The 17158-nt window shown below is 39.4% G+C and overlaps 2 protein-coding genes across 6 annotated transcripts; both read left to right on the top strand.

Moving 5' to 3' along the window:
* Positions 1–721: 721 nt before the first annotated feature.
* On the top strand, positions 722–4807 carry ghrh (growth hormone releasing hormone). Of its 3 annotated transcripts, XM_016675753.1 has the most exons (7): positions 722–1003; positions 1108–1129; positions 1269–1376; positions 3735–3839; positions 4021–4125; positions 4218–4343; positions 4430–4807. In XM_016675753.1, the coding sequence occupies exons 1-7, from the start codon at positions 874–876 to the stop codon at positions 4434–4436; spliced, it is 603 nt and encodes a 200-aa protein (XP_016531239.1). In that variant the 5' UTR covers positions 722–873; the 3' UTR covers positions 4437–4807. The 3 variants fall into 3 exon arrangements, with proteins under 3 accessions (XP_016531239.1, XP_007560924.2, XP_016531240.1); XM_007560862.2 differs by lacking the exon at positions 1108–1129 and having other exon boundaries at positions 739–1003; positions 1274–1376; XM_016675754.1 differs by lacking the exon at positions 1108–1129 and having other exon boundaries at positions 908–1003.
* A 1815-nt stretch (positions 4808–6622) lies between these two features.
* cdk5rap1 (CDK5 regulatory subunit associated protein 1) lies at positions 6623–17153 on the top strand. 3 transcript variants are annotated; one of them, XM_007560858.2, is made up of 14 exons: positions 6644–6723; positions 7226–7510; positions 7604–7707; positions 8617–8651; positions 9673–9773; positions 9844–10054; positions 10138–10258; positions 12430–12660; positions 12818–12915; positions 13391–13446; positions 14794–14924; positions 14995–15144; positions 15944–16084; positions 16945–17153. In XM_007560858.2, exons 2-14 carry the CDS (start codon positions 7243–7245, stop codon positions 17038–17040), a joined length of 1743 nt encoding a protein of 580 aa, XP_007560920.1. In that variant the 5' UTR covers positions 6644–6723; positions 7226–7242; the 3' UTR covers positions 17041–17153. The 3 variants fall into 3 exon arrangements, with proteins under 3 accessions (XP_016531278.1, XP_007560920.1, XP_016531277.1); XM_016675792.1 differs by lacking the exon at positions 7226–7510 and having other exon boundaries at positions 6623–6723; XM_016675791.1 differs by lacking the exons at positions 7226–7510; positions 7604–7707 and having other exon boundaries at positions 6665–6723.
* The last annotated feature ends 5 nt before the right edge of the window (positions 17154–17158 follow it).

Below are 17158 nucleotides of genomic sequence, written 5' to 3'. Positions count from 1 at the left end.
CAGCAGACTATTACAGTATAAGGGTCAATTCTTGTAGTGCAGAGTAACAGTAGGGTTTGAATCCTCAGGTAGAAACGGCTGTTAGCAGTAAATCATATTTTAACTGAATAAAACATTTAAGCTAGCATGCTCATGTTGAGGAGAAGCTATATTCTCATTAAAATTCACTTACAACACCAGGTGATGCTTCAGAAGAAACGGTTTTTCAATCTAAAACTTTTTTTAACCCTAAAAATATTCAATATTATTAATGAAATTAACAAAATCATTTTTGTAGTGCATCATTTGTAAATCATTGTAGAACTAAACATGGATCCATGGATTTCCAATTTTTGGTAAGTTTGTCTCCTTGGCAACAGGAATCAATCAGGTACAGACACTTTCCTGCTGGAAATTTTTTATCTTACTTTTGATTTCCAGGCAGTTGCTATAATGTGTAGCTGTGGCAACAAGGTATTGTTTTTACAGCTGGAAGCAACTCATTAGCATGTTAAAAGTTCAAATAATACCTGAACTCTGACCCCAACTCACAGATGAATTGAAATAGAAGCTGTATGGATTTACTTTGTGTTGCAGGCCAGGAACATCAGATGAAATGAAATGAAGTTGATTAACCAAAACATTGTTTATTTCACTTTGTTCACAATCCATTTTTTTTCTCCATACATGTTATCTTTTACTGATTCATGGTTATGCAAAACCATAATACCCTGCAGCACTGAAGTGCTATTCAATTATGGTCATGCCCAAAAGGAAAAAAAAATCCAACCCAGAGAGTTGATGTTGACAGCTGGGCTCAGTGAGGGAGAGTGGTCGTGATGATGTGAGCTGTGGGTGTGACTGAGCCGCAGGTTCAGTATAAACTGACCATGTATGCAGAGGGGGGCAAACAGCAGTGTTCCTGTCTCTTTTGTCCAGTTTTTCCCGGCAGTGACGGACGATGAGAGTGGAAGGCACAGAGTAGTGGCTCAGCAGGGACGCTCTCAATCTGCTTTAAAACTAGGTAACTCTCAACACACACACACACACACACACACACACACACTACACTACACTACACAAGTCTAACATGAACTGTTCTATTTTTGTTCCATTTTTGCGTCTGAGGATACACATCTCCATGCCTCAAGTTAGTTTTTTTGTAGTTTTTTTTTTTTTTTTTTTTTCCAGTGGGAGGGGGACCGCTGATGCTGGGAAACTGTGATTTCAGCGTTTTTTTTTTTTTCTTTTTCTAATGTAATTTCTACTCCTGTCATTTATCCTGGTAGTTCAGTGTTCTCCAGGACTGCGATGATGGAGAAAGCTGCTGTGCTGCTGCTGCTCTTCTGCTGCCTGGTCATGTCTTTGTCAGGCTCTCCGCTCTACCCGTCCATCAGGTACGTCTCAACATTCATGACTCGTTAAATGCTGTCTTTATAGAGCAGTTTAAAGATAATTTGAAAGTTTTAGAAATTCCTCCCCACTGTTCGAGTCAGGTGTTTTTATAGAAACTACATTAGTAAAACAGAATTTCATCAATAATATTTTGTATATCATTTTAATCAGTGTTCTACAGTAGAAATAATGATAGTTAAGCAGTTTAAAAAAACTTAATAAAGTACAGTTCAATTTTTTTTAAAGATGTATATATTTGAATTAAGCTCTAGAATTTTTTTTACATTATTTTCCACATCTTCTTTTTAACTTAAATTTTTTAAAGGATGTTTTTGTAATTAAGGCATATGTTTCTCAATATGTATCCACCTATCACTTATTGGCAATTGGGCAACAGGTTCAGGAGGTAAATCCCAACATGCCTCTACCCAGCAACACTGTTGGTCAATCTGGACGATTGCACAGCGTCACTAAGCCAGAAAACGTAGGTCTCTGCAGCAGGCTGTTGCTCTGCCCTGTTGTTCCCCAGGACCCGGCTGTAGAACCCTCAAAGGTTCTGTAGGAAGCTGACTTCAGCTGCTTGTGATCAAGCTCTCAGTACTTTCGAAAAGACCGGAGCAACAACCGCATTTCTACAGAAGATGCCTCAGTCTGTTTATCCATCTACTGGTCTACCCTTCCATCACTCATGAAGAATCAGCTTGCCAGTCTGGAGCAAACACTGACCCTCACCAGTCTAGAGTGAGACATCCACCACGGTCATTGATGGAAGACACCAACAGAACCACGTCCTCTCCAAGAAGCAAATGAGATCCTGAGATTCCCAAACCAAACTCCCTCCTCTCCCAGACTGCTTTGGTATCCTTGTCTATGAAGCCCACAGACAGAAAAGAGGCAGAGTGCAACACACAGATTTCATATCCCTAACATCCACAGTTGAGCTGAATATCTACCATATAAGCTCCTCCACCAGATGTCCCCATTTCACCCATTTTACTTGTTTGGGCGCCACCTGGTGGCGATAAGTTGGTGCCTCAAATCCTCTCTTCACCCAGACTTTCCGCAAAAAATTAATGGATTACTAAAATAGTACAAATAAAAAATAAAATAAAAAAAAAACATCTATTCTGATAAGGTGGCATGTAAACATTTTCCGTCACCACTGTAGCTAAGTTGCAACAACACCTTGGGATTAATAGAGTAAAATTTGCTCACTAGCTCCAAACTTCCTCGCTAGCAAGTTTGTCTTTAGGATTAGCACTGTATCCAAACTAGTTAAAGCTGGGAACAAATGTAAATTCTTGCTCCAACATAGTAACCTTGTCAACCACAAATTAGAGAATTTATATTTAATTTCTTATTCAAATCAATAAAGTCTTTTTGGATTGAATTGAATTAATGTTTCTGTTTGGACACTACAACAAATGAGAATAACTGACTGAAGTAATATCTTCATTGATGTTTATTGAAACATTACTAAACAATATGCTTACAAACTAATATGATTTAAATGATTTTAAATGAATACTTTTTATGGAGTAACATAAATTCTAAACAATTTAATATCTCATTTGTTTGAGTCAATAAAACTCCAACAACAAAGATATTTATGAGGTGTCATTTGTAAAGTTAGTCAAAAACTAATATAAGAAAAAAAAATGGGGAGCATTTTTCAAAGTCATATTATGCCCATGTTTATTATTATTTTATAAATATCACAACTTCGAACTAAATACCTACGTCTGAGTTAACTGTTCAGTCTGAAGTTAAATATTTAGCGTGCTAACTATTTAGTTTGAAGCTAAATATTTAGTTTGTAAAATTACTGTGCTAATTAGTTTGAAACTGTGATACTTAAACATGAAAATATGATTTTTTTAAATTATTATTTTACTGCAGGAAAAGTAACACAATTTATTGCTCCAAACTTTGACTGTGTAACTTTACAAACGGTAACCCATAGATATCCACCAGTTTTCAACCGGGTTAAAAAAGAAAAAGGATAAAACAGACAAGTCTACATTCATACCTTAATGCAAATGTTGTTTTGAACTTTTCACCACTTACTTTGCCTGTCATGCCTTTGTCCTCTGCTCTTGTTATGCAAAGAAGGGTCAAGATGTCTGAATTAGTCACTGTAGTTACGTTGTTCCACTAGCATCTTAATCATGTTGTCCAGCGCTCAGGCAGCAGAACATGTCATTTGACAAGGACAAGAGCATTTTGTAAACCCCAAGCACGGTTTAGCATCTAACATGAAAATGAGATTTAATAACTCCTAAGTGCAGCTTTAAGTTGAGGAAGGGCGTGTTTGGAATTCAGTATCGGACATTCAGGAAGAATATGGTGATGTCTGACAGGTTTGGCCAAAGGGACACGTCCATCCTCATGACCTCTTCCCTGAAGAATCCGGCAGAACAGCAGGACGAAGACAGGATCCCTCTGAGGGACGGAGAGGAACTGCGGTGCGTATGGCTTATGTTTGGCCAGATTTGGTGAAGACTAAGAAAATGTGTCTGGAAAATCTCAAATTGTGGGCAAATCAAACCGAAGTTACACTCACTGATGCATTTGTAAAGTAAAGCTAAGAAAATCATTGTCCATTAAAGCAAACTGATTTCAGCTTCCCCCTTCTCTGATCTTTAGCTCTGAACGTCACGCTGACGCCATCTTTACCAACAGTTACAGGAAGGTCTTGGGCCAGATCTCTGCCAGGAAGTTCCTTCAGACCATCATGGGCAAACGGCTCGGGTAGGCAGGGGTGTCTGTGTGCAGAGCGTGTTAGTCACTGCAGAGCTTCATTGTCAAACTCCTATTGTGGCCATCAATGTGCTCCTTTGCAGAGATGAAAGTGAGAGCTACATGAAACGTCAGTCAGACATCTATGAGGGGACGTTTAAAGAAGCTCTCACATCCATCCAGAGCGATCAGAGGTACAGAGGAGAGCGGGGGAACGTCATGAGGCCCAGGTGAAGAAACCTCAGGCTTTAAAATCTAAATCCTCCCTCAGTGATATGTTGTTGTTGAAACTAACTTAAATACTGATTCTCTACAGAAGTTGAGGATTAACTGAAGAGTGGGAGCCATCACTGATTGGGTTCTTTTGCTTTATCTAATGTATTCTCTACAAATAAAGTTAGTAATATTGTCTTTTGTTAGTCATTATTAAAAATTACATTGTTAATAATAATTATTATTTAAAACTGTGAGGACAACCTACGTTTGGTGTCATTCCTGGGAAGGACGGGATCATTCCAACCAGCAGATTTGATTTACCTCGGCTTGCTTTGTTTCATTGCAAAAACAAACTTTAATGTGATATATTAGGATTTATGTGACAGGACTCCAGAAGGTTCAAAACTGTAAAGTGGAAAGGAAATTATGTATGGATTTCAAAATCTTTGCAAATAAAACTTTAAATGGGTTGTATGAACAAACTGATCTCCTTTTGCTCTGAAACTGTGAACTCAAGTCCAGGTTAACCAATAAGAAGTAAGGAATGGCCACCAGGGCATGAGAGGTTTGTGAGAGAACATAAGTGAAGAAAACATGAAGACCAAGGAACACATCACACACATCAGGGTTAAAGGGGCAGTATAATGTATTTTCGAGGCATAGAGCAGCATTTTATGGTGCAATGAAATAACGAGGTTACTTTCGTTGTTATAAAAATGCTACAAATATCAAAAATGGCTTAAAAGAAATTTGACTTTGTAACTTAACACCTTAAAATTGAGTTCTGTCTCTTTAAGAAGCTCCTGCTCTTTCTGAAACTCTGCCTTCAGGAAGTCATCACAACATGGCTCCTCTATTAACCCTTTAACAATATTTTTTACCATCGTTGCTCTGAGAAGTAGATCCTATAATGAGCTCAGCAGATGCATCAGTTCCACCAGGTGTTGCTCATTGCTCCTGGCTAGTCTGAAAGATCTTAGAAACTGTGACTCTGAAAAGGAGCTGTGCCTTGTAGGCAGAGCTAGGTCCGCCCACTGATTTTGCACAATTAAATGGTTGCCACAGGAAATTAAAGGATTTCTCAAACATGCATCAAAGAATCAAAACAACTCTCCAAGTATGTTGATGAATGAATAACATAATAACATGACGTAAAGCTAAAAAAAACCCAGCTGATTTTACCATGTACTGCTCTTTACAGCTCATGAAGCAATCAGTCCAAGCTTTGAAAATCTCAGAGCATTCCAGTTTATCTATTCTTCAATAGATAAACTGGAAACCTTCCAAGGCAAGACTGTTTACCTAAGGCCAGGAAATGAGAACATTAGCCAGAGAAGTAGCCAAAATGCCTACAGTAAACTTTGGAGGTGCTGCAGAGACTCTTGGCTCAGGTGGGCAGTGTGTTGATAAATATTGGTGGTGTTCTCTACAAGTCTGGCCTTTTTTTGAAGAGTGGTCAGAAGAAATCCATTGTTGAGCGATAAAACATAGGAAGCCATGTTTCCAGTTTGTCACAAGCCATGCAGGGAACACTGCAAATATGTGAGAAAAATAGAGACCAACCTCTTGGTTGACATGACTATGTGTTACTCCTGTCAGCATGCTGCTTGGTAGCTTTCTTGTTTGACCGTAATTTAACCCATCTTTGTTGTTATAAAACCTAACCCAGACTGCCAGGTCAAATGCTTAACCCAGTTCAGTTGGAATAAATGAACCCTCTGCTGGTTCTGTTAATCTTTGACCCATATATGTGGTTGGAAAATAAAGGTATCACCTACGGGATTTCCCCCTCCCCACCTCTCTTCCCCCTCCGAAATATGAAGGTTGTGAGCTGCAGTGGGAGAGACCTTTGAATTCTGTATTTAAGTTCTTGCACAGTATGGTGTGTCCAAGCTGGAAAGAACTGCTCTTGTTCTTGCAGAACAAAGAACAAAATTATCTATTCTTATTGAGTATTGGCTGCTGGGTCATTTGAACTCAGCAGTTTTTAAAGACATAGTTGATAAAAGTATGACCATAATATTGAGGCAGCACCCTTACGATTCTTACAGATAAAACAACTGTCCATTACAAAAACACTGTGAAAAAGCACTTATTCCGACAGGTGATATAAACAAGAATATGACCAAAAATGACAGGAACCGTAATGAATTCATATAAGTAAATAGTGTAGCTAAATAAGTATAGTGCAATTGCAAAACTTTAGGACCATTTTCGGGGATATGAAATTAATCTAAATAAAAGACGGCTTCAGTTAAATTCCCCCTTAAGTTGTCAGGAACCTTGTTTAGTGGGACATTTTAGAGACGGACTGCAAATACAGACGTACTGCAGGTCGGATCAGCTCGCAGGATGCAAGAGGATTCTCCGTCTTCCTCTATGTCATCGTCACAGGTTGTTACAAAACCTAGAACACTCCAAACCAGTTGGAATTTTGTCCTTCCATTCTTCAGAAAATTGTCCATATTTGATAACGTTTTAAAAAAATATGCATTAAGCCGACCAATTTCCTCTTGTTTGCCAATAACAATAGTTGCCATCTGTTTTGTACTCTTGTAGGTGAATATAGGCAAAACTTATTTATCAACATTCTGCTTGTACCTTAAAGTGTAGAATTTGCGTCACCGTTTCACAGTGGCCACTGTTATTATCGTACGGTGGCATTTTATAGTTTAGACTGGTAAACAGTATTGTGACGCCGTTTGTCTGGAACAGAAGGTGACTCCTCTTGCTTGGAAACATCTTCGGTTGCACGTTACGTCGGGAACCTGTATGACATTTACTCAGATTGTTTCACCCCTTTATTTTTGTAACTTATGACACAGGAGTTACAAATGGTGGATATTAGCTCTACATGTTGCTGAATAAATTTAAAGCTCTGAGTTTTATTGCACAGGAAGCTCTTAAACAAGCATGAGGACTGTAAAGCCCTTCCTTTGCGTCTCCAAACACTGGGCTCCTCTCAGGTGGCTCTCCAAACCCAGAAACTGTTCAGATGCAGCCAGACCCAGCTCAGCAGAGAAGAAGAAAGTTGTCTCTGACAGCTTCAGGAGACAGGTAGCTTCCGGTCCGCGTCTTCAGGACTTTATTAAATCTCCAGTGACTCTGGCTGTAAATTGCGAACACACCGACGAACATTATCTTTCTGAGGACTTGGGGCTGCTTGGGGACGGAAGGAAAGGTTGGTGGCGTGTGCACGACTGACAGCTTCCACCAGCTTTACATTCAATGGTTTTGGTGTGTGTGTGTGTAATGACGGCTTACCTCATTTCAGTGTATTTTGAAACTTATGGATGCCAGATGAATGTAAATGACACAGAAATAGCCTGGTCCATACTGCAGAAGAAAGGCTATCAACGGGCAGCTGATTTGAATCAGGTATTTATTATTAAGTTCTAAGTCTTTCCATGAAACAAACTTCCAGAGAAGCATAGCTAGCTTATGATTACACAGTTGTTCTAATTTCCTTGTCAGAAATTGTTAAAAGAGGTGTCTGTTTAAAAGCAGAGCTTCATCCCACATATGCACAGTTTGGTACATATAGCATTTTATACATTGTTCCTGCAGGGGAAAAAACCCTCAAATCTCTGTCATTTGCTTTTTTCTTTTGAAAATCAACTTTACCAATCATCCTTCACATGGCTCTGAGGTTTCCTTGTTACTTTGATCAAACAGCATGAGTTTATATAGGAGGAAGTTGTTTCGTTCATTTCATGAAAAGTTAAATTTTTTGGAGATACAAGGTTTGTGTTCAACAGCAGCAAATCGATATCAATAACTTGACGGTGGCTGGATAAATGACTCAACCCAGACATCAGCAGGTGTCGGTCATGCTGTCTAAACCAATCAAAATGCAGGACAAAAAGGTTAAAATACGTTGTAGCGGGACACCTGATGCCCTGATGTTAGTCAGACTCAGAATACCAATAGTTTTTGATAGCTTTTCTCAGTGATGTTGCTAACTAGCTACACAAGGCAATAACAATGTTATAACAATTTAACAATCTTTCTTTAGACTCTAAGATTGGAGTCTAAAGTCTCAATGCTCTTTAGAGTCTAAAGAGCACTTTAGAGCATTGAGACTTTAGAGTCTCAATGCTCTAAAGTTTAGAGCATTGAGACTCTAAAGGAACATGTTTTCAGAAATAGCTGTCCCTGTGTGTGTGTGAGACAAATGCCAGACACAAACCAATAAGGAGTGGACATGAATGTCAGAGTGGAGACAGAACACAATGTTTTTCACTTTTTAACCCTGTTTAGTTAGTGCTATTTTTTTGTCTCTTCTAGGCAGATGTTGTCCTCCTGGTGACCTGCTCTATAAGGTGAGCTCCTTCAGGTACACATAGTGGACCCCTAGTATTTGCAGGAGTCATGGACCACAGCGGCCCTCAAATTGCTAAAATCCGCAAATACTTGAGACCACAAAAAACGCCCATTTCCATAGTTTTTATAACCTAAAACTCATGTTAAGTCGTCTACAATAAGTCACAAGTATTGTCCAGTTGCCAGGTTCAAAAGGAATACAATAGAAACTAAGGTGAATGCGAACTGAAATTCCAACAGCAAATTCTTGCTCATTTCCTGCCAGAGGCAGGAAATGAGCAAGAATAACTATTGTTTTGTAGAAAGTAGTCAAAATAAAATAATTTTAGCAAAAATATTAATAACAAGCTGGCATAATGTAAATATGTAAACCCTTGTGCTGTTGAATTCAGTGTTTCAGTTAATCATTTTAGTCATTGAAATGTCTTTTCAGTTCACATCGTTTTCTGTTCAGTAGTTTGAGTTGTTTCCTTGATTGCGTTTGCAGTGGAAAGCTGGTTCTTTCAGTGAAAGTTCAGCTACAATCCAGGAATCCAATCCAGTTTTCTTAATTGGCCAGTAAAAAAAAACTAACCAACAGTTACATTTTGACACCAAATTTACCTCAATATGCATTAGTCTGTATGGTGGAAACTGCCTTAGCTCTGCCACAGAAGCTAACATCAACAGTCTTCCCTTCGTACAGACAATTAGTGTTAAGGGAAATAAATGGCATTCCTGGATTGGCTGCTTCGCAAACGTCCAGAAATGGCGCGTCAACTAGCATTACGTCAGGGCGTTTCAGATTCCTAAGCTGTATTTTCTTTACATTTTTTTAGATAAACTCAATGAACAAAAATGCAAGCAGGCAAATTTTCTACCAGTAATTTGATGTTGCTTTCCACAGAAACTTCTGTAATCGCTGAACCACAAACTTGGGGTCCACTGTACTCTATTTTGAAAAGCTCTTTATTTGTTCCTATTGTACAAATATACGACTTCATGGTCAGATTAACAGAAGCGACGAAACTCTTTCTCTAGAGAAAAGGCCGAACAAACCATTTGGAACAGACTCCAACAACTGACAGCCATGAAGAAGAAACGATTAAAGACCAACTCGCCAATGAAAATAGGGATTTTAGGTAACATAATGTACACATCTGTTCGACTCTCCGATGTTGCAGTAGTATTCAGACAGCTGTGTTTGTCCAGGCTGCATGGCTGAGAGGCTGAAGACTGAGCTGTTGGAGCGGGAGAAGCTGGTGGACGTCCTGGCTGGCCCTGACGCCTACAGGGACCTTCCTCGACTTCTTGCCGCCGCCGCTGGAGGTCAGCAGGCGAGCAACGTGCTGCTGTCTCTAGAGGAGACCTACGCAGACATCATGCCCGTCCAGCATGCCAGTCAGGGCCGCAGTGCTTTTGTGTATGTTGCTTCTCTATTTTGTCAGAACTGACCACCCGAATCAGTTCTTAACGTTTTTTTTCTTCCTGTTTTGTTGCCGGCAGCTCCATCATGCGAGGCTGTGACAACATGTGCAGTTACTGCATTGTTCCCTTCACCAGAGGTAGAGAGAGGAGCCGACCTGTCAGCTCCATCCTGGAAGAGGTTCAGATGCTCTCTGACCAGGTAAATCACCACCCGACACCCAAATCAACCAGCCCTGCTCAGTCCTCTTCTATACTCCTGCTGTTGGAATCTTCCTCCTCCACTCCATTGCTGCTTCTCCTTCACGTCAACCACACGCAACTTCTGTCACCACAAGCCCCCACAAATATGCAACCTGTATCAGAGTGTCCACACATCCTTAAAAAGTCTTAAAGGGGAAGTATTATGTGACTTCCAGCCACATAGTGTCATTTTATAGCAGAATCAAGTAACTATGTTACCTTTAGTCATTCTAAAAATGCTATATAAATCAAATATGACAAAATAAATTTTACTTCCTGATTTAACACTTTAAAATTGGGCCTTTGTCTCATGAAAAACTCCTGCTCTTTCTCAACCTCCCCTTCAGAAAGTCGTAACAACATGGCTCCTCTATTAAAATTTTAACAATGTTTTTACCATTGTTGTTGCTTGTATAATGAGTTCAGCAGATGCACAGTTCTACCAGCTGTTTGCTAATTGCTCCTGGCTAGTCTGTAGGAGCGGGGTGGGGGTGTCTTGTGTCTTGTTAGGCAGAAACTCAGAAGCTTGGAAATTGCAGCTCCGAGGAGATTTGTCCTCAAAGGAGGAGCTAAGTCGACCCAGGTGTTTTGCACAGCAGAATGGTTACCATGGAGATTAGAGGATATCTCAAACATGCATGAAAGAATTAAGGCAGCACTCCAGGTGTGTGCCAGATGAGGGAATAACATCATAACATGATTTAAAGCTAAAAAAAAATGATCGTACATAATACTGTCCATTTTAATTCTTGTATCTAAAGGCCTTAAAATGTCTTAAATTCATAAAAAAGAAACAATTAATTTGACTTTAAATATGTTAATCTTAAATTTTGCTGTGCCAGGACTATTTAATTTTATGTCGTTTTTTTCTCACTGGACTTTCTTGTCAGTATTATTAGTAATATTAAACACAATAGTGGTTTTCTCAAACATTATGTAACTTTTGACATATTTATAAAATAACAAAACAGGAATCTATTAGACCACTGAGTAAAAAAATAAAATATGAGAAAAACTTGGTCCCTGTTTAGCATAGAGACGAAAACTGTCTTTTAAAGACAGGTTAACATCCAAAGTCAGTGATGTTCAAAGTGTGGTGTGGGGGCCATTTTTGTGTCCGTCTGAATAATTTTGTGGGCCCCCAGACCACAGTCCTACAATTGAGCGACTCTGGGCTGCAAGTGTTGGTAGATGATGCAGATGGAGATTTTTAAAATATTTTTAGGGCAACATTTTGACAGACAAAATATATAATTCTAAAATAAAATGCAAATTAAAAGATAACTTATTTATAATGTACACATAGAGAGTTACGAGAGGAGTCAATTGAGGTGGTTCGGGCATCTGGTCAGGATGCCTCCTGGACGCCTCCCTGGTGAGGTGTTCCGGCCACGTCCCACTGGGAGGAGGCCTCGGGGAAGACCCAGGACTCGCTGGAGGGACTATGTCTCTCGGCTTACCTGGGAACGCCTTGGGGTTCCCTCGGAGGAGCTGGAAGAAGTGGCTGGGGAGAGGGAAGTCTGGGCCTCCCTTCTGAAGCTGCTGCCCCCGCAACCCGACCCCGGATAAGCGGAAGAAAATGGACGGATGGACGGATGGATGGACGGATGGATGGACATAGAGTTTCTGCAATTATCTTAATTTTGTGGTAAATGGAACCACAAACATTTTACTCAAACTTTTAGTAAACTTTTACTCAAAACCAGACCTGACTAAAGAAAGCTTTTTTACTTAAAAAACAAAAATCTTAACATCATAAATTACACAAAAAACACCAAAGGTATATTACATCAATTATAATACATGAACATGTAAGAAAACCTTTAGGATCAGCACTCATCCCAACGTGTGTTTGTGTGTGTGTACCATGTATTTGATGCATTATGGGGACCATTTTTCTGACACGTACAACATTGTGGAAACCCACTGCTCCTTGTGGGGACCAAAACCTGGGCCCCACAAGGGGAAATGCTGTTTTTAGGTTACATTTAGGACTAAGGTGTGAGTTAAGTTTGGAGTAAGGTTAGGCTGTAGAAACGAATAGAAGTTAATGGAAAGTTACCACAAAGATAGTGAGACAAACTTGAGTGTGTGTTTGTGTTTGTGTGTGTGTGTCTGTGTATGTGCCAGGGTGTGAAGGAGGTGACTCTGCTGGGTCAGAATGTGAACAGCTACAGGGACACATCAGAGGTTCAGTTCTGCAGCTCGGAGCGGACCAAGCTGAGCCGCGGCTTCAGCACCGTCTACCGAGCCAAACAGGGAGGCCTGCGCTTCTCCGACCTGCTCGACCTCGTGTCGCGCATTGACCCCGACATGAGGATAAGGTTCACTTCCCCCCACCCCAAGGATTTTCCTGATGAGGTACATCCCGCACGTCACGTTCTCTCTGGATGGGAATGTGTTCCCGTTGATTTCCTGTCAAACACAAAGGTTCCACTAGAGAAAATAATACAGTTCTGTTGAGCTATTGCTGTTTAACCCAGGATGGTGAGTTCTGGTGTATGATGGGTTCCTCCAGGTTCTGCAGCTGATTGCTCAGCGACAGAACGTTTGTAAGCAGATCCACCTTCCGGCTCAGAGCGGGAGCAACCAGGTCCTGAAGGCCATGCGCCGGGGGTAGGAAATCACTGCCACCATTTGTAGGCCTGTCACAATAGGCAACAAATCAGTTAATTGCATGATAAATTGAAACTAACTCAATTTCTATTTGTATGATTTATCATTTTTCTTTTTTTTTGTTTTATTTTTATTTTTTTTACCAAAAACTGGATGACAAAAGTCCTTTGTCTCAACTAGCCCTTCTTTTGAAGGACAATGTTGTTTAAAAATAATTCATAATTCATTTTAAATATTGTTTCTGTTGTTCTGTTTAATTGTTCATTAGAATTTGAGAATGTGTTCTCGCATTACTTTGCCATTAGCATTTTATTACTTGAAATTATCTCAAATCAGCAATTTTATCATTTATCACGATAACTTCTGGGACTAAGTATTGCCTGTCAAAATCTATTATGGTGGCATTTTAAAATAACAGCTGGAGGATTTTGTTTTATGGAATCTTTTTATATTGGACTCTACTTTTCCTGCTCAGTTACACAAGAGAGGCCTACCTTGATCTGGTGGACAATATAAAGCAAATCATCCCAGGTAAGCAACTAGAACCGCTTTGATTTATCTTCTGTCACTTCGTATTACTAAATAAGATGTTTGTCTTATGGGAATCTGACCATAACTGCACAGAAATAACATTTATAAACCAGTTTGATGTGTTTGGGGTCTCAGTCACCTTCAAGCCAACCATTACAAATGTTAAATTATTATGAAATTTATTCTGATGATGACTGCATGGAAACATCCGACCTGTGCTGTATGTTGCTTTACATAAATACGGCTCTGTTGTTCTCACAAAAATGTTGAATTGCAGTTAAAGTTGTATAATCCGTTCTGACGCCTTCGCTGCAGGAGGCCGACCCTGCACCCAACGGGGAGCGTCGTTTACTGCTGACTCAGCCAATGAGAGGGCAAGAGACGTCAGCGTTTATTCACTTTTAGAAAACGAATGAAAAGAAAAAGAAGTACTAGAGTGAACTACAGACGGCGCCGCTGTAGCCCTCAGCTTTCAGCCTGCAGCTGGACAGAAGCTGCTGCTTCAAAGGAGTTTAAAGATGTTCCAAATATGTTTGATGGTCTGACAGTCTAATCAAAGTGCACAAGGAATTACACAGGTGTAGTTTTTGTTTTTTTATTTGTAAAAATAACTAAAAAGATAGTTACACTAAACCCAAACCACGAATCATAAACATTAGTTCTGATAACGCTGAAGCGTTCCACCAACACTGTGTTGAGTTTAAGCTGATACTAAAATGTTAACTTAAATTCAAATGACGTCTGCCCTTGAAAGACTTGAGCACCAATGTAATTTTGACATTATAGTTAACATGTTCAATAATGTCCTTAGAAATAAAGTTATTGGAGGGAAACTAGAGAGCGATGGGAGGAAACAGAACGGCTGTGTGTTCAAAAGAAGAGCAGGAACATAAACATCTAACTTCTTGAAAAAAGTCTTCATGTCAATAACTAAAACTTGAGTACAGAGGTTTACAAAACAGCCAAGTGAATTAATGTCTTAGATGTTTTCAGGAACAATTAACTTTGGAGAAACTAGGTATGCTAAATGCTAGCAAAGTTACCGAAAGCGCTTAGCTAAAAATTAGCTCTACTATTAGTGCATTAGGGGAAGTGTGCCCAACACTGTTAGTCACAAAAATATTTTCATTCAAAGTTAATACAACTTCAAGCTGTTTTTGAGGATGATTGTTAAAAACAATCAAGAGTTCCTCAGAAATCGCATGGATTTCTGAGGAATCCATGCTGATCAATGGATAGGGAACAATCCTTTGATCAGCATTGTGGTGTTGGCTTCATAGGTTTTCTTTTTTTTAATAAGTTTCTGTAAAATCCGATTGACTGGTGATCTTCATTCTTATGCATCAGACGTAAGTCTCAGCAGCGACTTTATCTCAGGCTTCTGTGGTGAAACGGACGACGACCATCAGCAAACTCTCTCCCTGATCAGAGAGGTGGGCTTCAATGTGGGCTTCCTGTTTGCCTACAGCATGCGAAAGGTAAGCTCCTGCTGAACCGCTGCAGTGTCGTGCTTTGTGGTATTTACTCTTTCGTCCCGCTCTCTTTCAGAAGACGCACGCCTTCCATCGGCTGCAGGACAACGTGGCGCCGCAGGTGAAGCAGCGCCGGCTAGAGGAATGCATCAGCGTTTTCAGAGAGGAAGCAGAGAGAGTGAACTCTGCTGTCGTTGGCAGCACGCAGCTGGTGCTGGTGGAGGGAGTGAGTACTTCACTGACCACATGAAAAAAGCTGAAACTTTTTACATATCTGATCAGTGTGTGACTCAGTCGCCTCGATCATCTATTTTTGATTTCCCACCCTGTTTAACCCTTGCAAAAATATTCACACCCCTTGACATTTAAAAAAAAAAATTCTCAGTAAAATCCAAATCTTTGTTGCATTTTATATGTATTTTAGAAATGAAGGAGGCTCAATAAAAATGTATGTCACATTTTTAATATAATTTGTAGAAAGATATTCAGCACCCCTGTCTTGTTTTAATTCCACTTTGCAGTTATTGTATTGCGTTGGTCTGTCACAAAACAACAAGATTAAAATACTTTCCTAAAATAATGGCCTAAGTTATTTTTTGCCAGATGTGATTTTTTTTCCCTGTAACATGTTTTGGAAAGAAAGAGGGAGAATGATTTTCTTTTTTTTTCTTTCCCAAAATCTGTTTTGGCAAAGAATGACTTAGGCCATTGTTTTAGGAAGGTGATGATATTCAGGTTGTGGTTGCATTGTGATAAAATCTGAGAAACTACAATCACATTTCATATGTTGGTTTAAAACTAAAAGGTTCACATTAAAATGAACATGAAAACAGGACAGTTTCTATTTCAGTGGAGCTGAATTCAGTGATGGGAAATGTGATCTAGATTATCTCCTTCAGAAATGAATATATTGACATTTCTAATATGATCATTGTGTGCTACAGCAAAAGTCGTGTATCTGTGCAGGGTTACTTTAACCTGTTACCAGGCAACGCCGCTCAACTCTGCTCTCCATTTTTATTAAGGAAAGTAAAAGATCTGCTGAGGATCTGTGTGGGAGAACTGATGGGAACATGAAAGTGATTTTCCCCAAAGAAGATGTTGCCGTTCAGGCTTGTGTGTCTAACACCGCACCAATCCGTGGGGGAGACTATGTGCTGGTGAAGGTAGGATGGGTTAGCTTTCATCTCCACATATAACTGGAATCTGTTCAGAAACTCAACAGATTCTGAACAGATTCAGAATCTGTTGTACTTTAAAGCTTTCATTTAGGTTTAAAGTACAACAGATTCAAGTCAACATCTCAGACCATTGAAGCATTTTTTCTTTGTGGTATGGAGCATTGTTCTACTGGAAGCCACAGCCAATAGAAAACAGTTTCTATACTGATTGGTCTGCAGCTCAAACTGAAGTATTTGTGTTAGAACCAGCTTTATTCTTTTTAGTAATTTGTCCTGCATTAGTTTATCAGATTGGACCAAACTGGCTAGACTTCATTCCCAATCTGTATCTATTATGGTAGATGTGAACACCAACATTTTACAGTAACTGCAGTATTAGAGATGGTGTAAGGGTAGCCTTTAAAAGTAGTTAAACTCGCTCAAATTCTTGATTCCTGATCCTAACACAGAAACTTACATGAACTAAAACATGAACTTTGATAATAAAGGGCTCCCACAATAAAAAAATAAATAAATTTCACATTAAGATGATGACAAACATTTATTAGAACCAATTTAATCATTTCCACATTGATCATAACATTAGATACAATGATTACAAGTTTCTTGTCAGTAGTTTGACATCATAGTTTTCACAGTGAGAAAAATCCCTGAACCATAGAATTAAATAATTGAATGTCATTTTCCTATTGAAATGTACAATAAAAATACAATTTGAGTGGAAGTATTTGCTACACCTTCTACATTTTCAGTCTGGTACATGTCACATCTGTACAGCTGGATAATCTGACATGTCAGTAGTCTGGTTTCTGCTACATTCAGTCTGATGTCTCCTGTCTATGTAGATCCTGTCAGCCGGCTCCCAGAGCCTGAGGGGCCGGGCCCTCAGTCACAGCTCCCTGAGATCAACCGCGACCCCCAGCTGTGATGGATACAAGTGATGCTATAAACCACTATTTAATGTTCAGCTTTATACGCTTTTATCATCAAGATCAGTTGTATTTATTTGACTAAAATCCAGTTATTTATTATGATAAATAATTGTTTATAACTATTGCC

Source organism: Poecilia formosa, unplaced genomic scaffold, assembly GCF_000485575.1.
Source record: "Poecilia formosa unplaced genomic scaffold, Poecilia_formosa-5.1.2 Scaffold121, whole genome shotgun sequence".
NCBI lineage: Eukaryota > Metazoa > Chordata > Actinopteri > Cyprinodontiformes > Poeciliidae > Poecilia > Poecilia formosa.
This window is presented reverse-complemented; position numbering and strand designations above follow the sequence as displayed.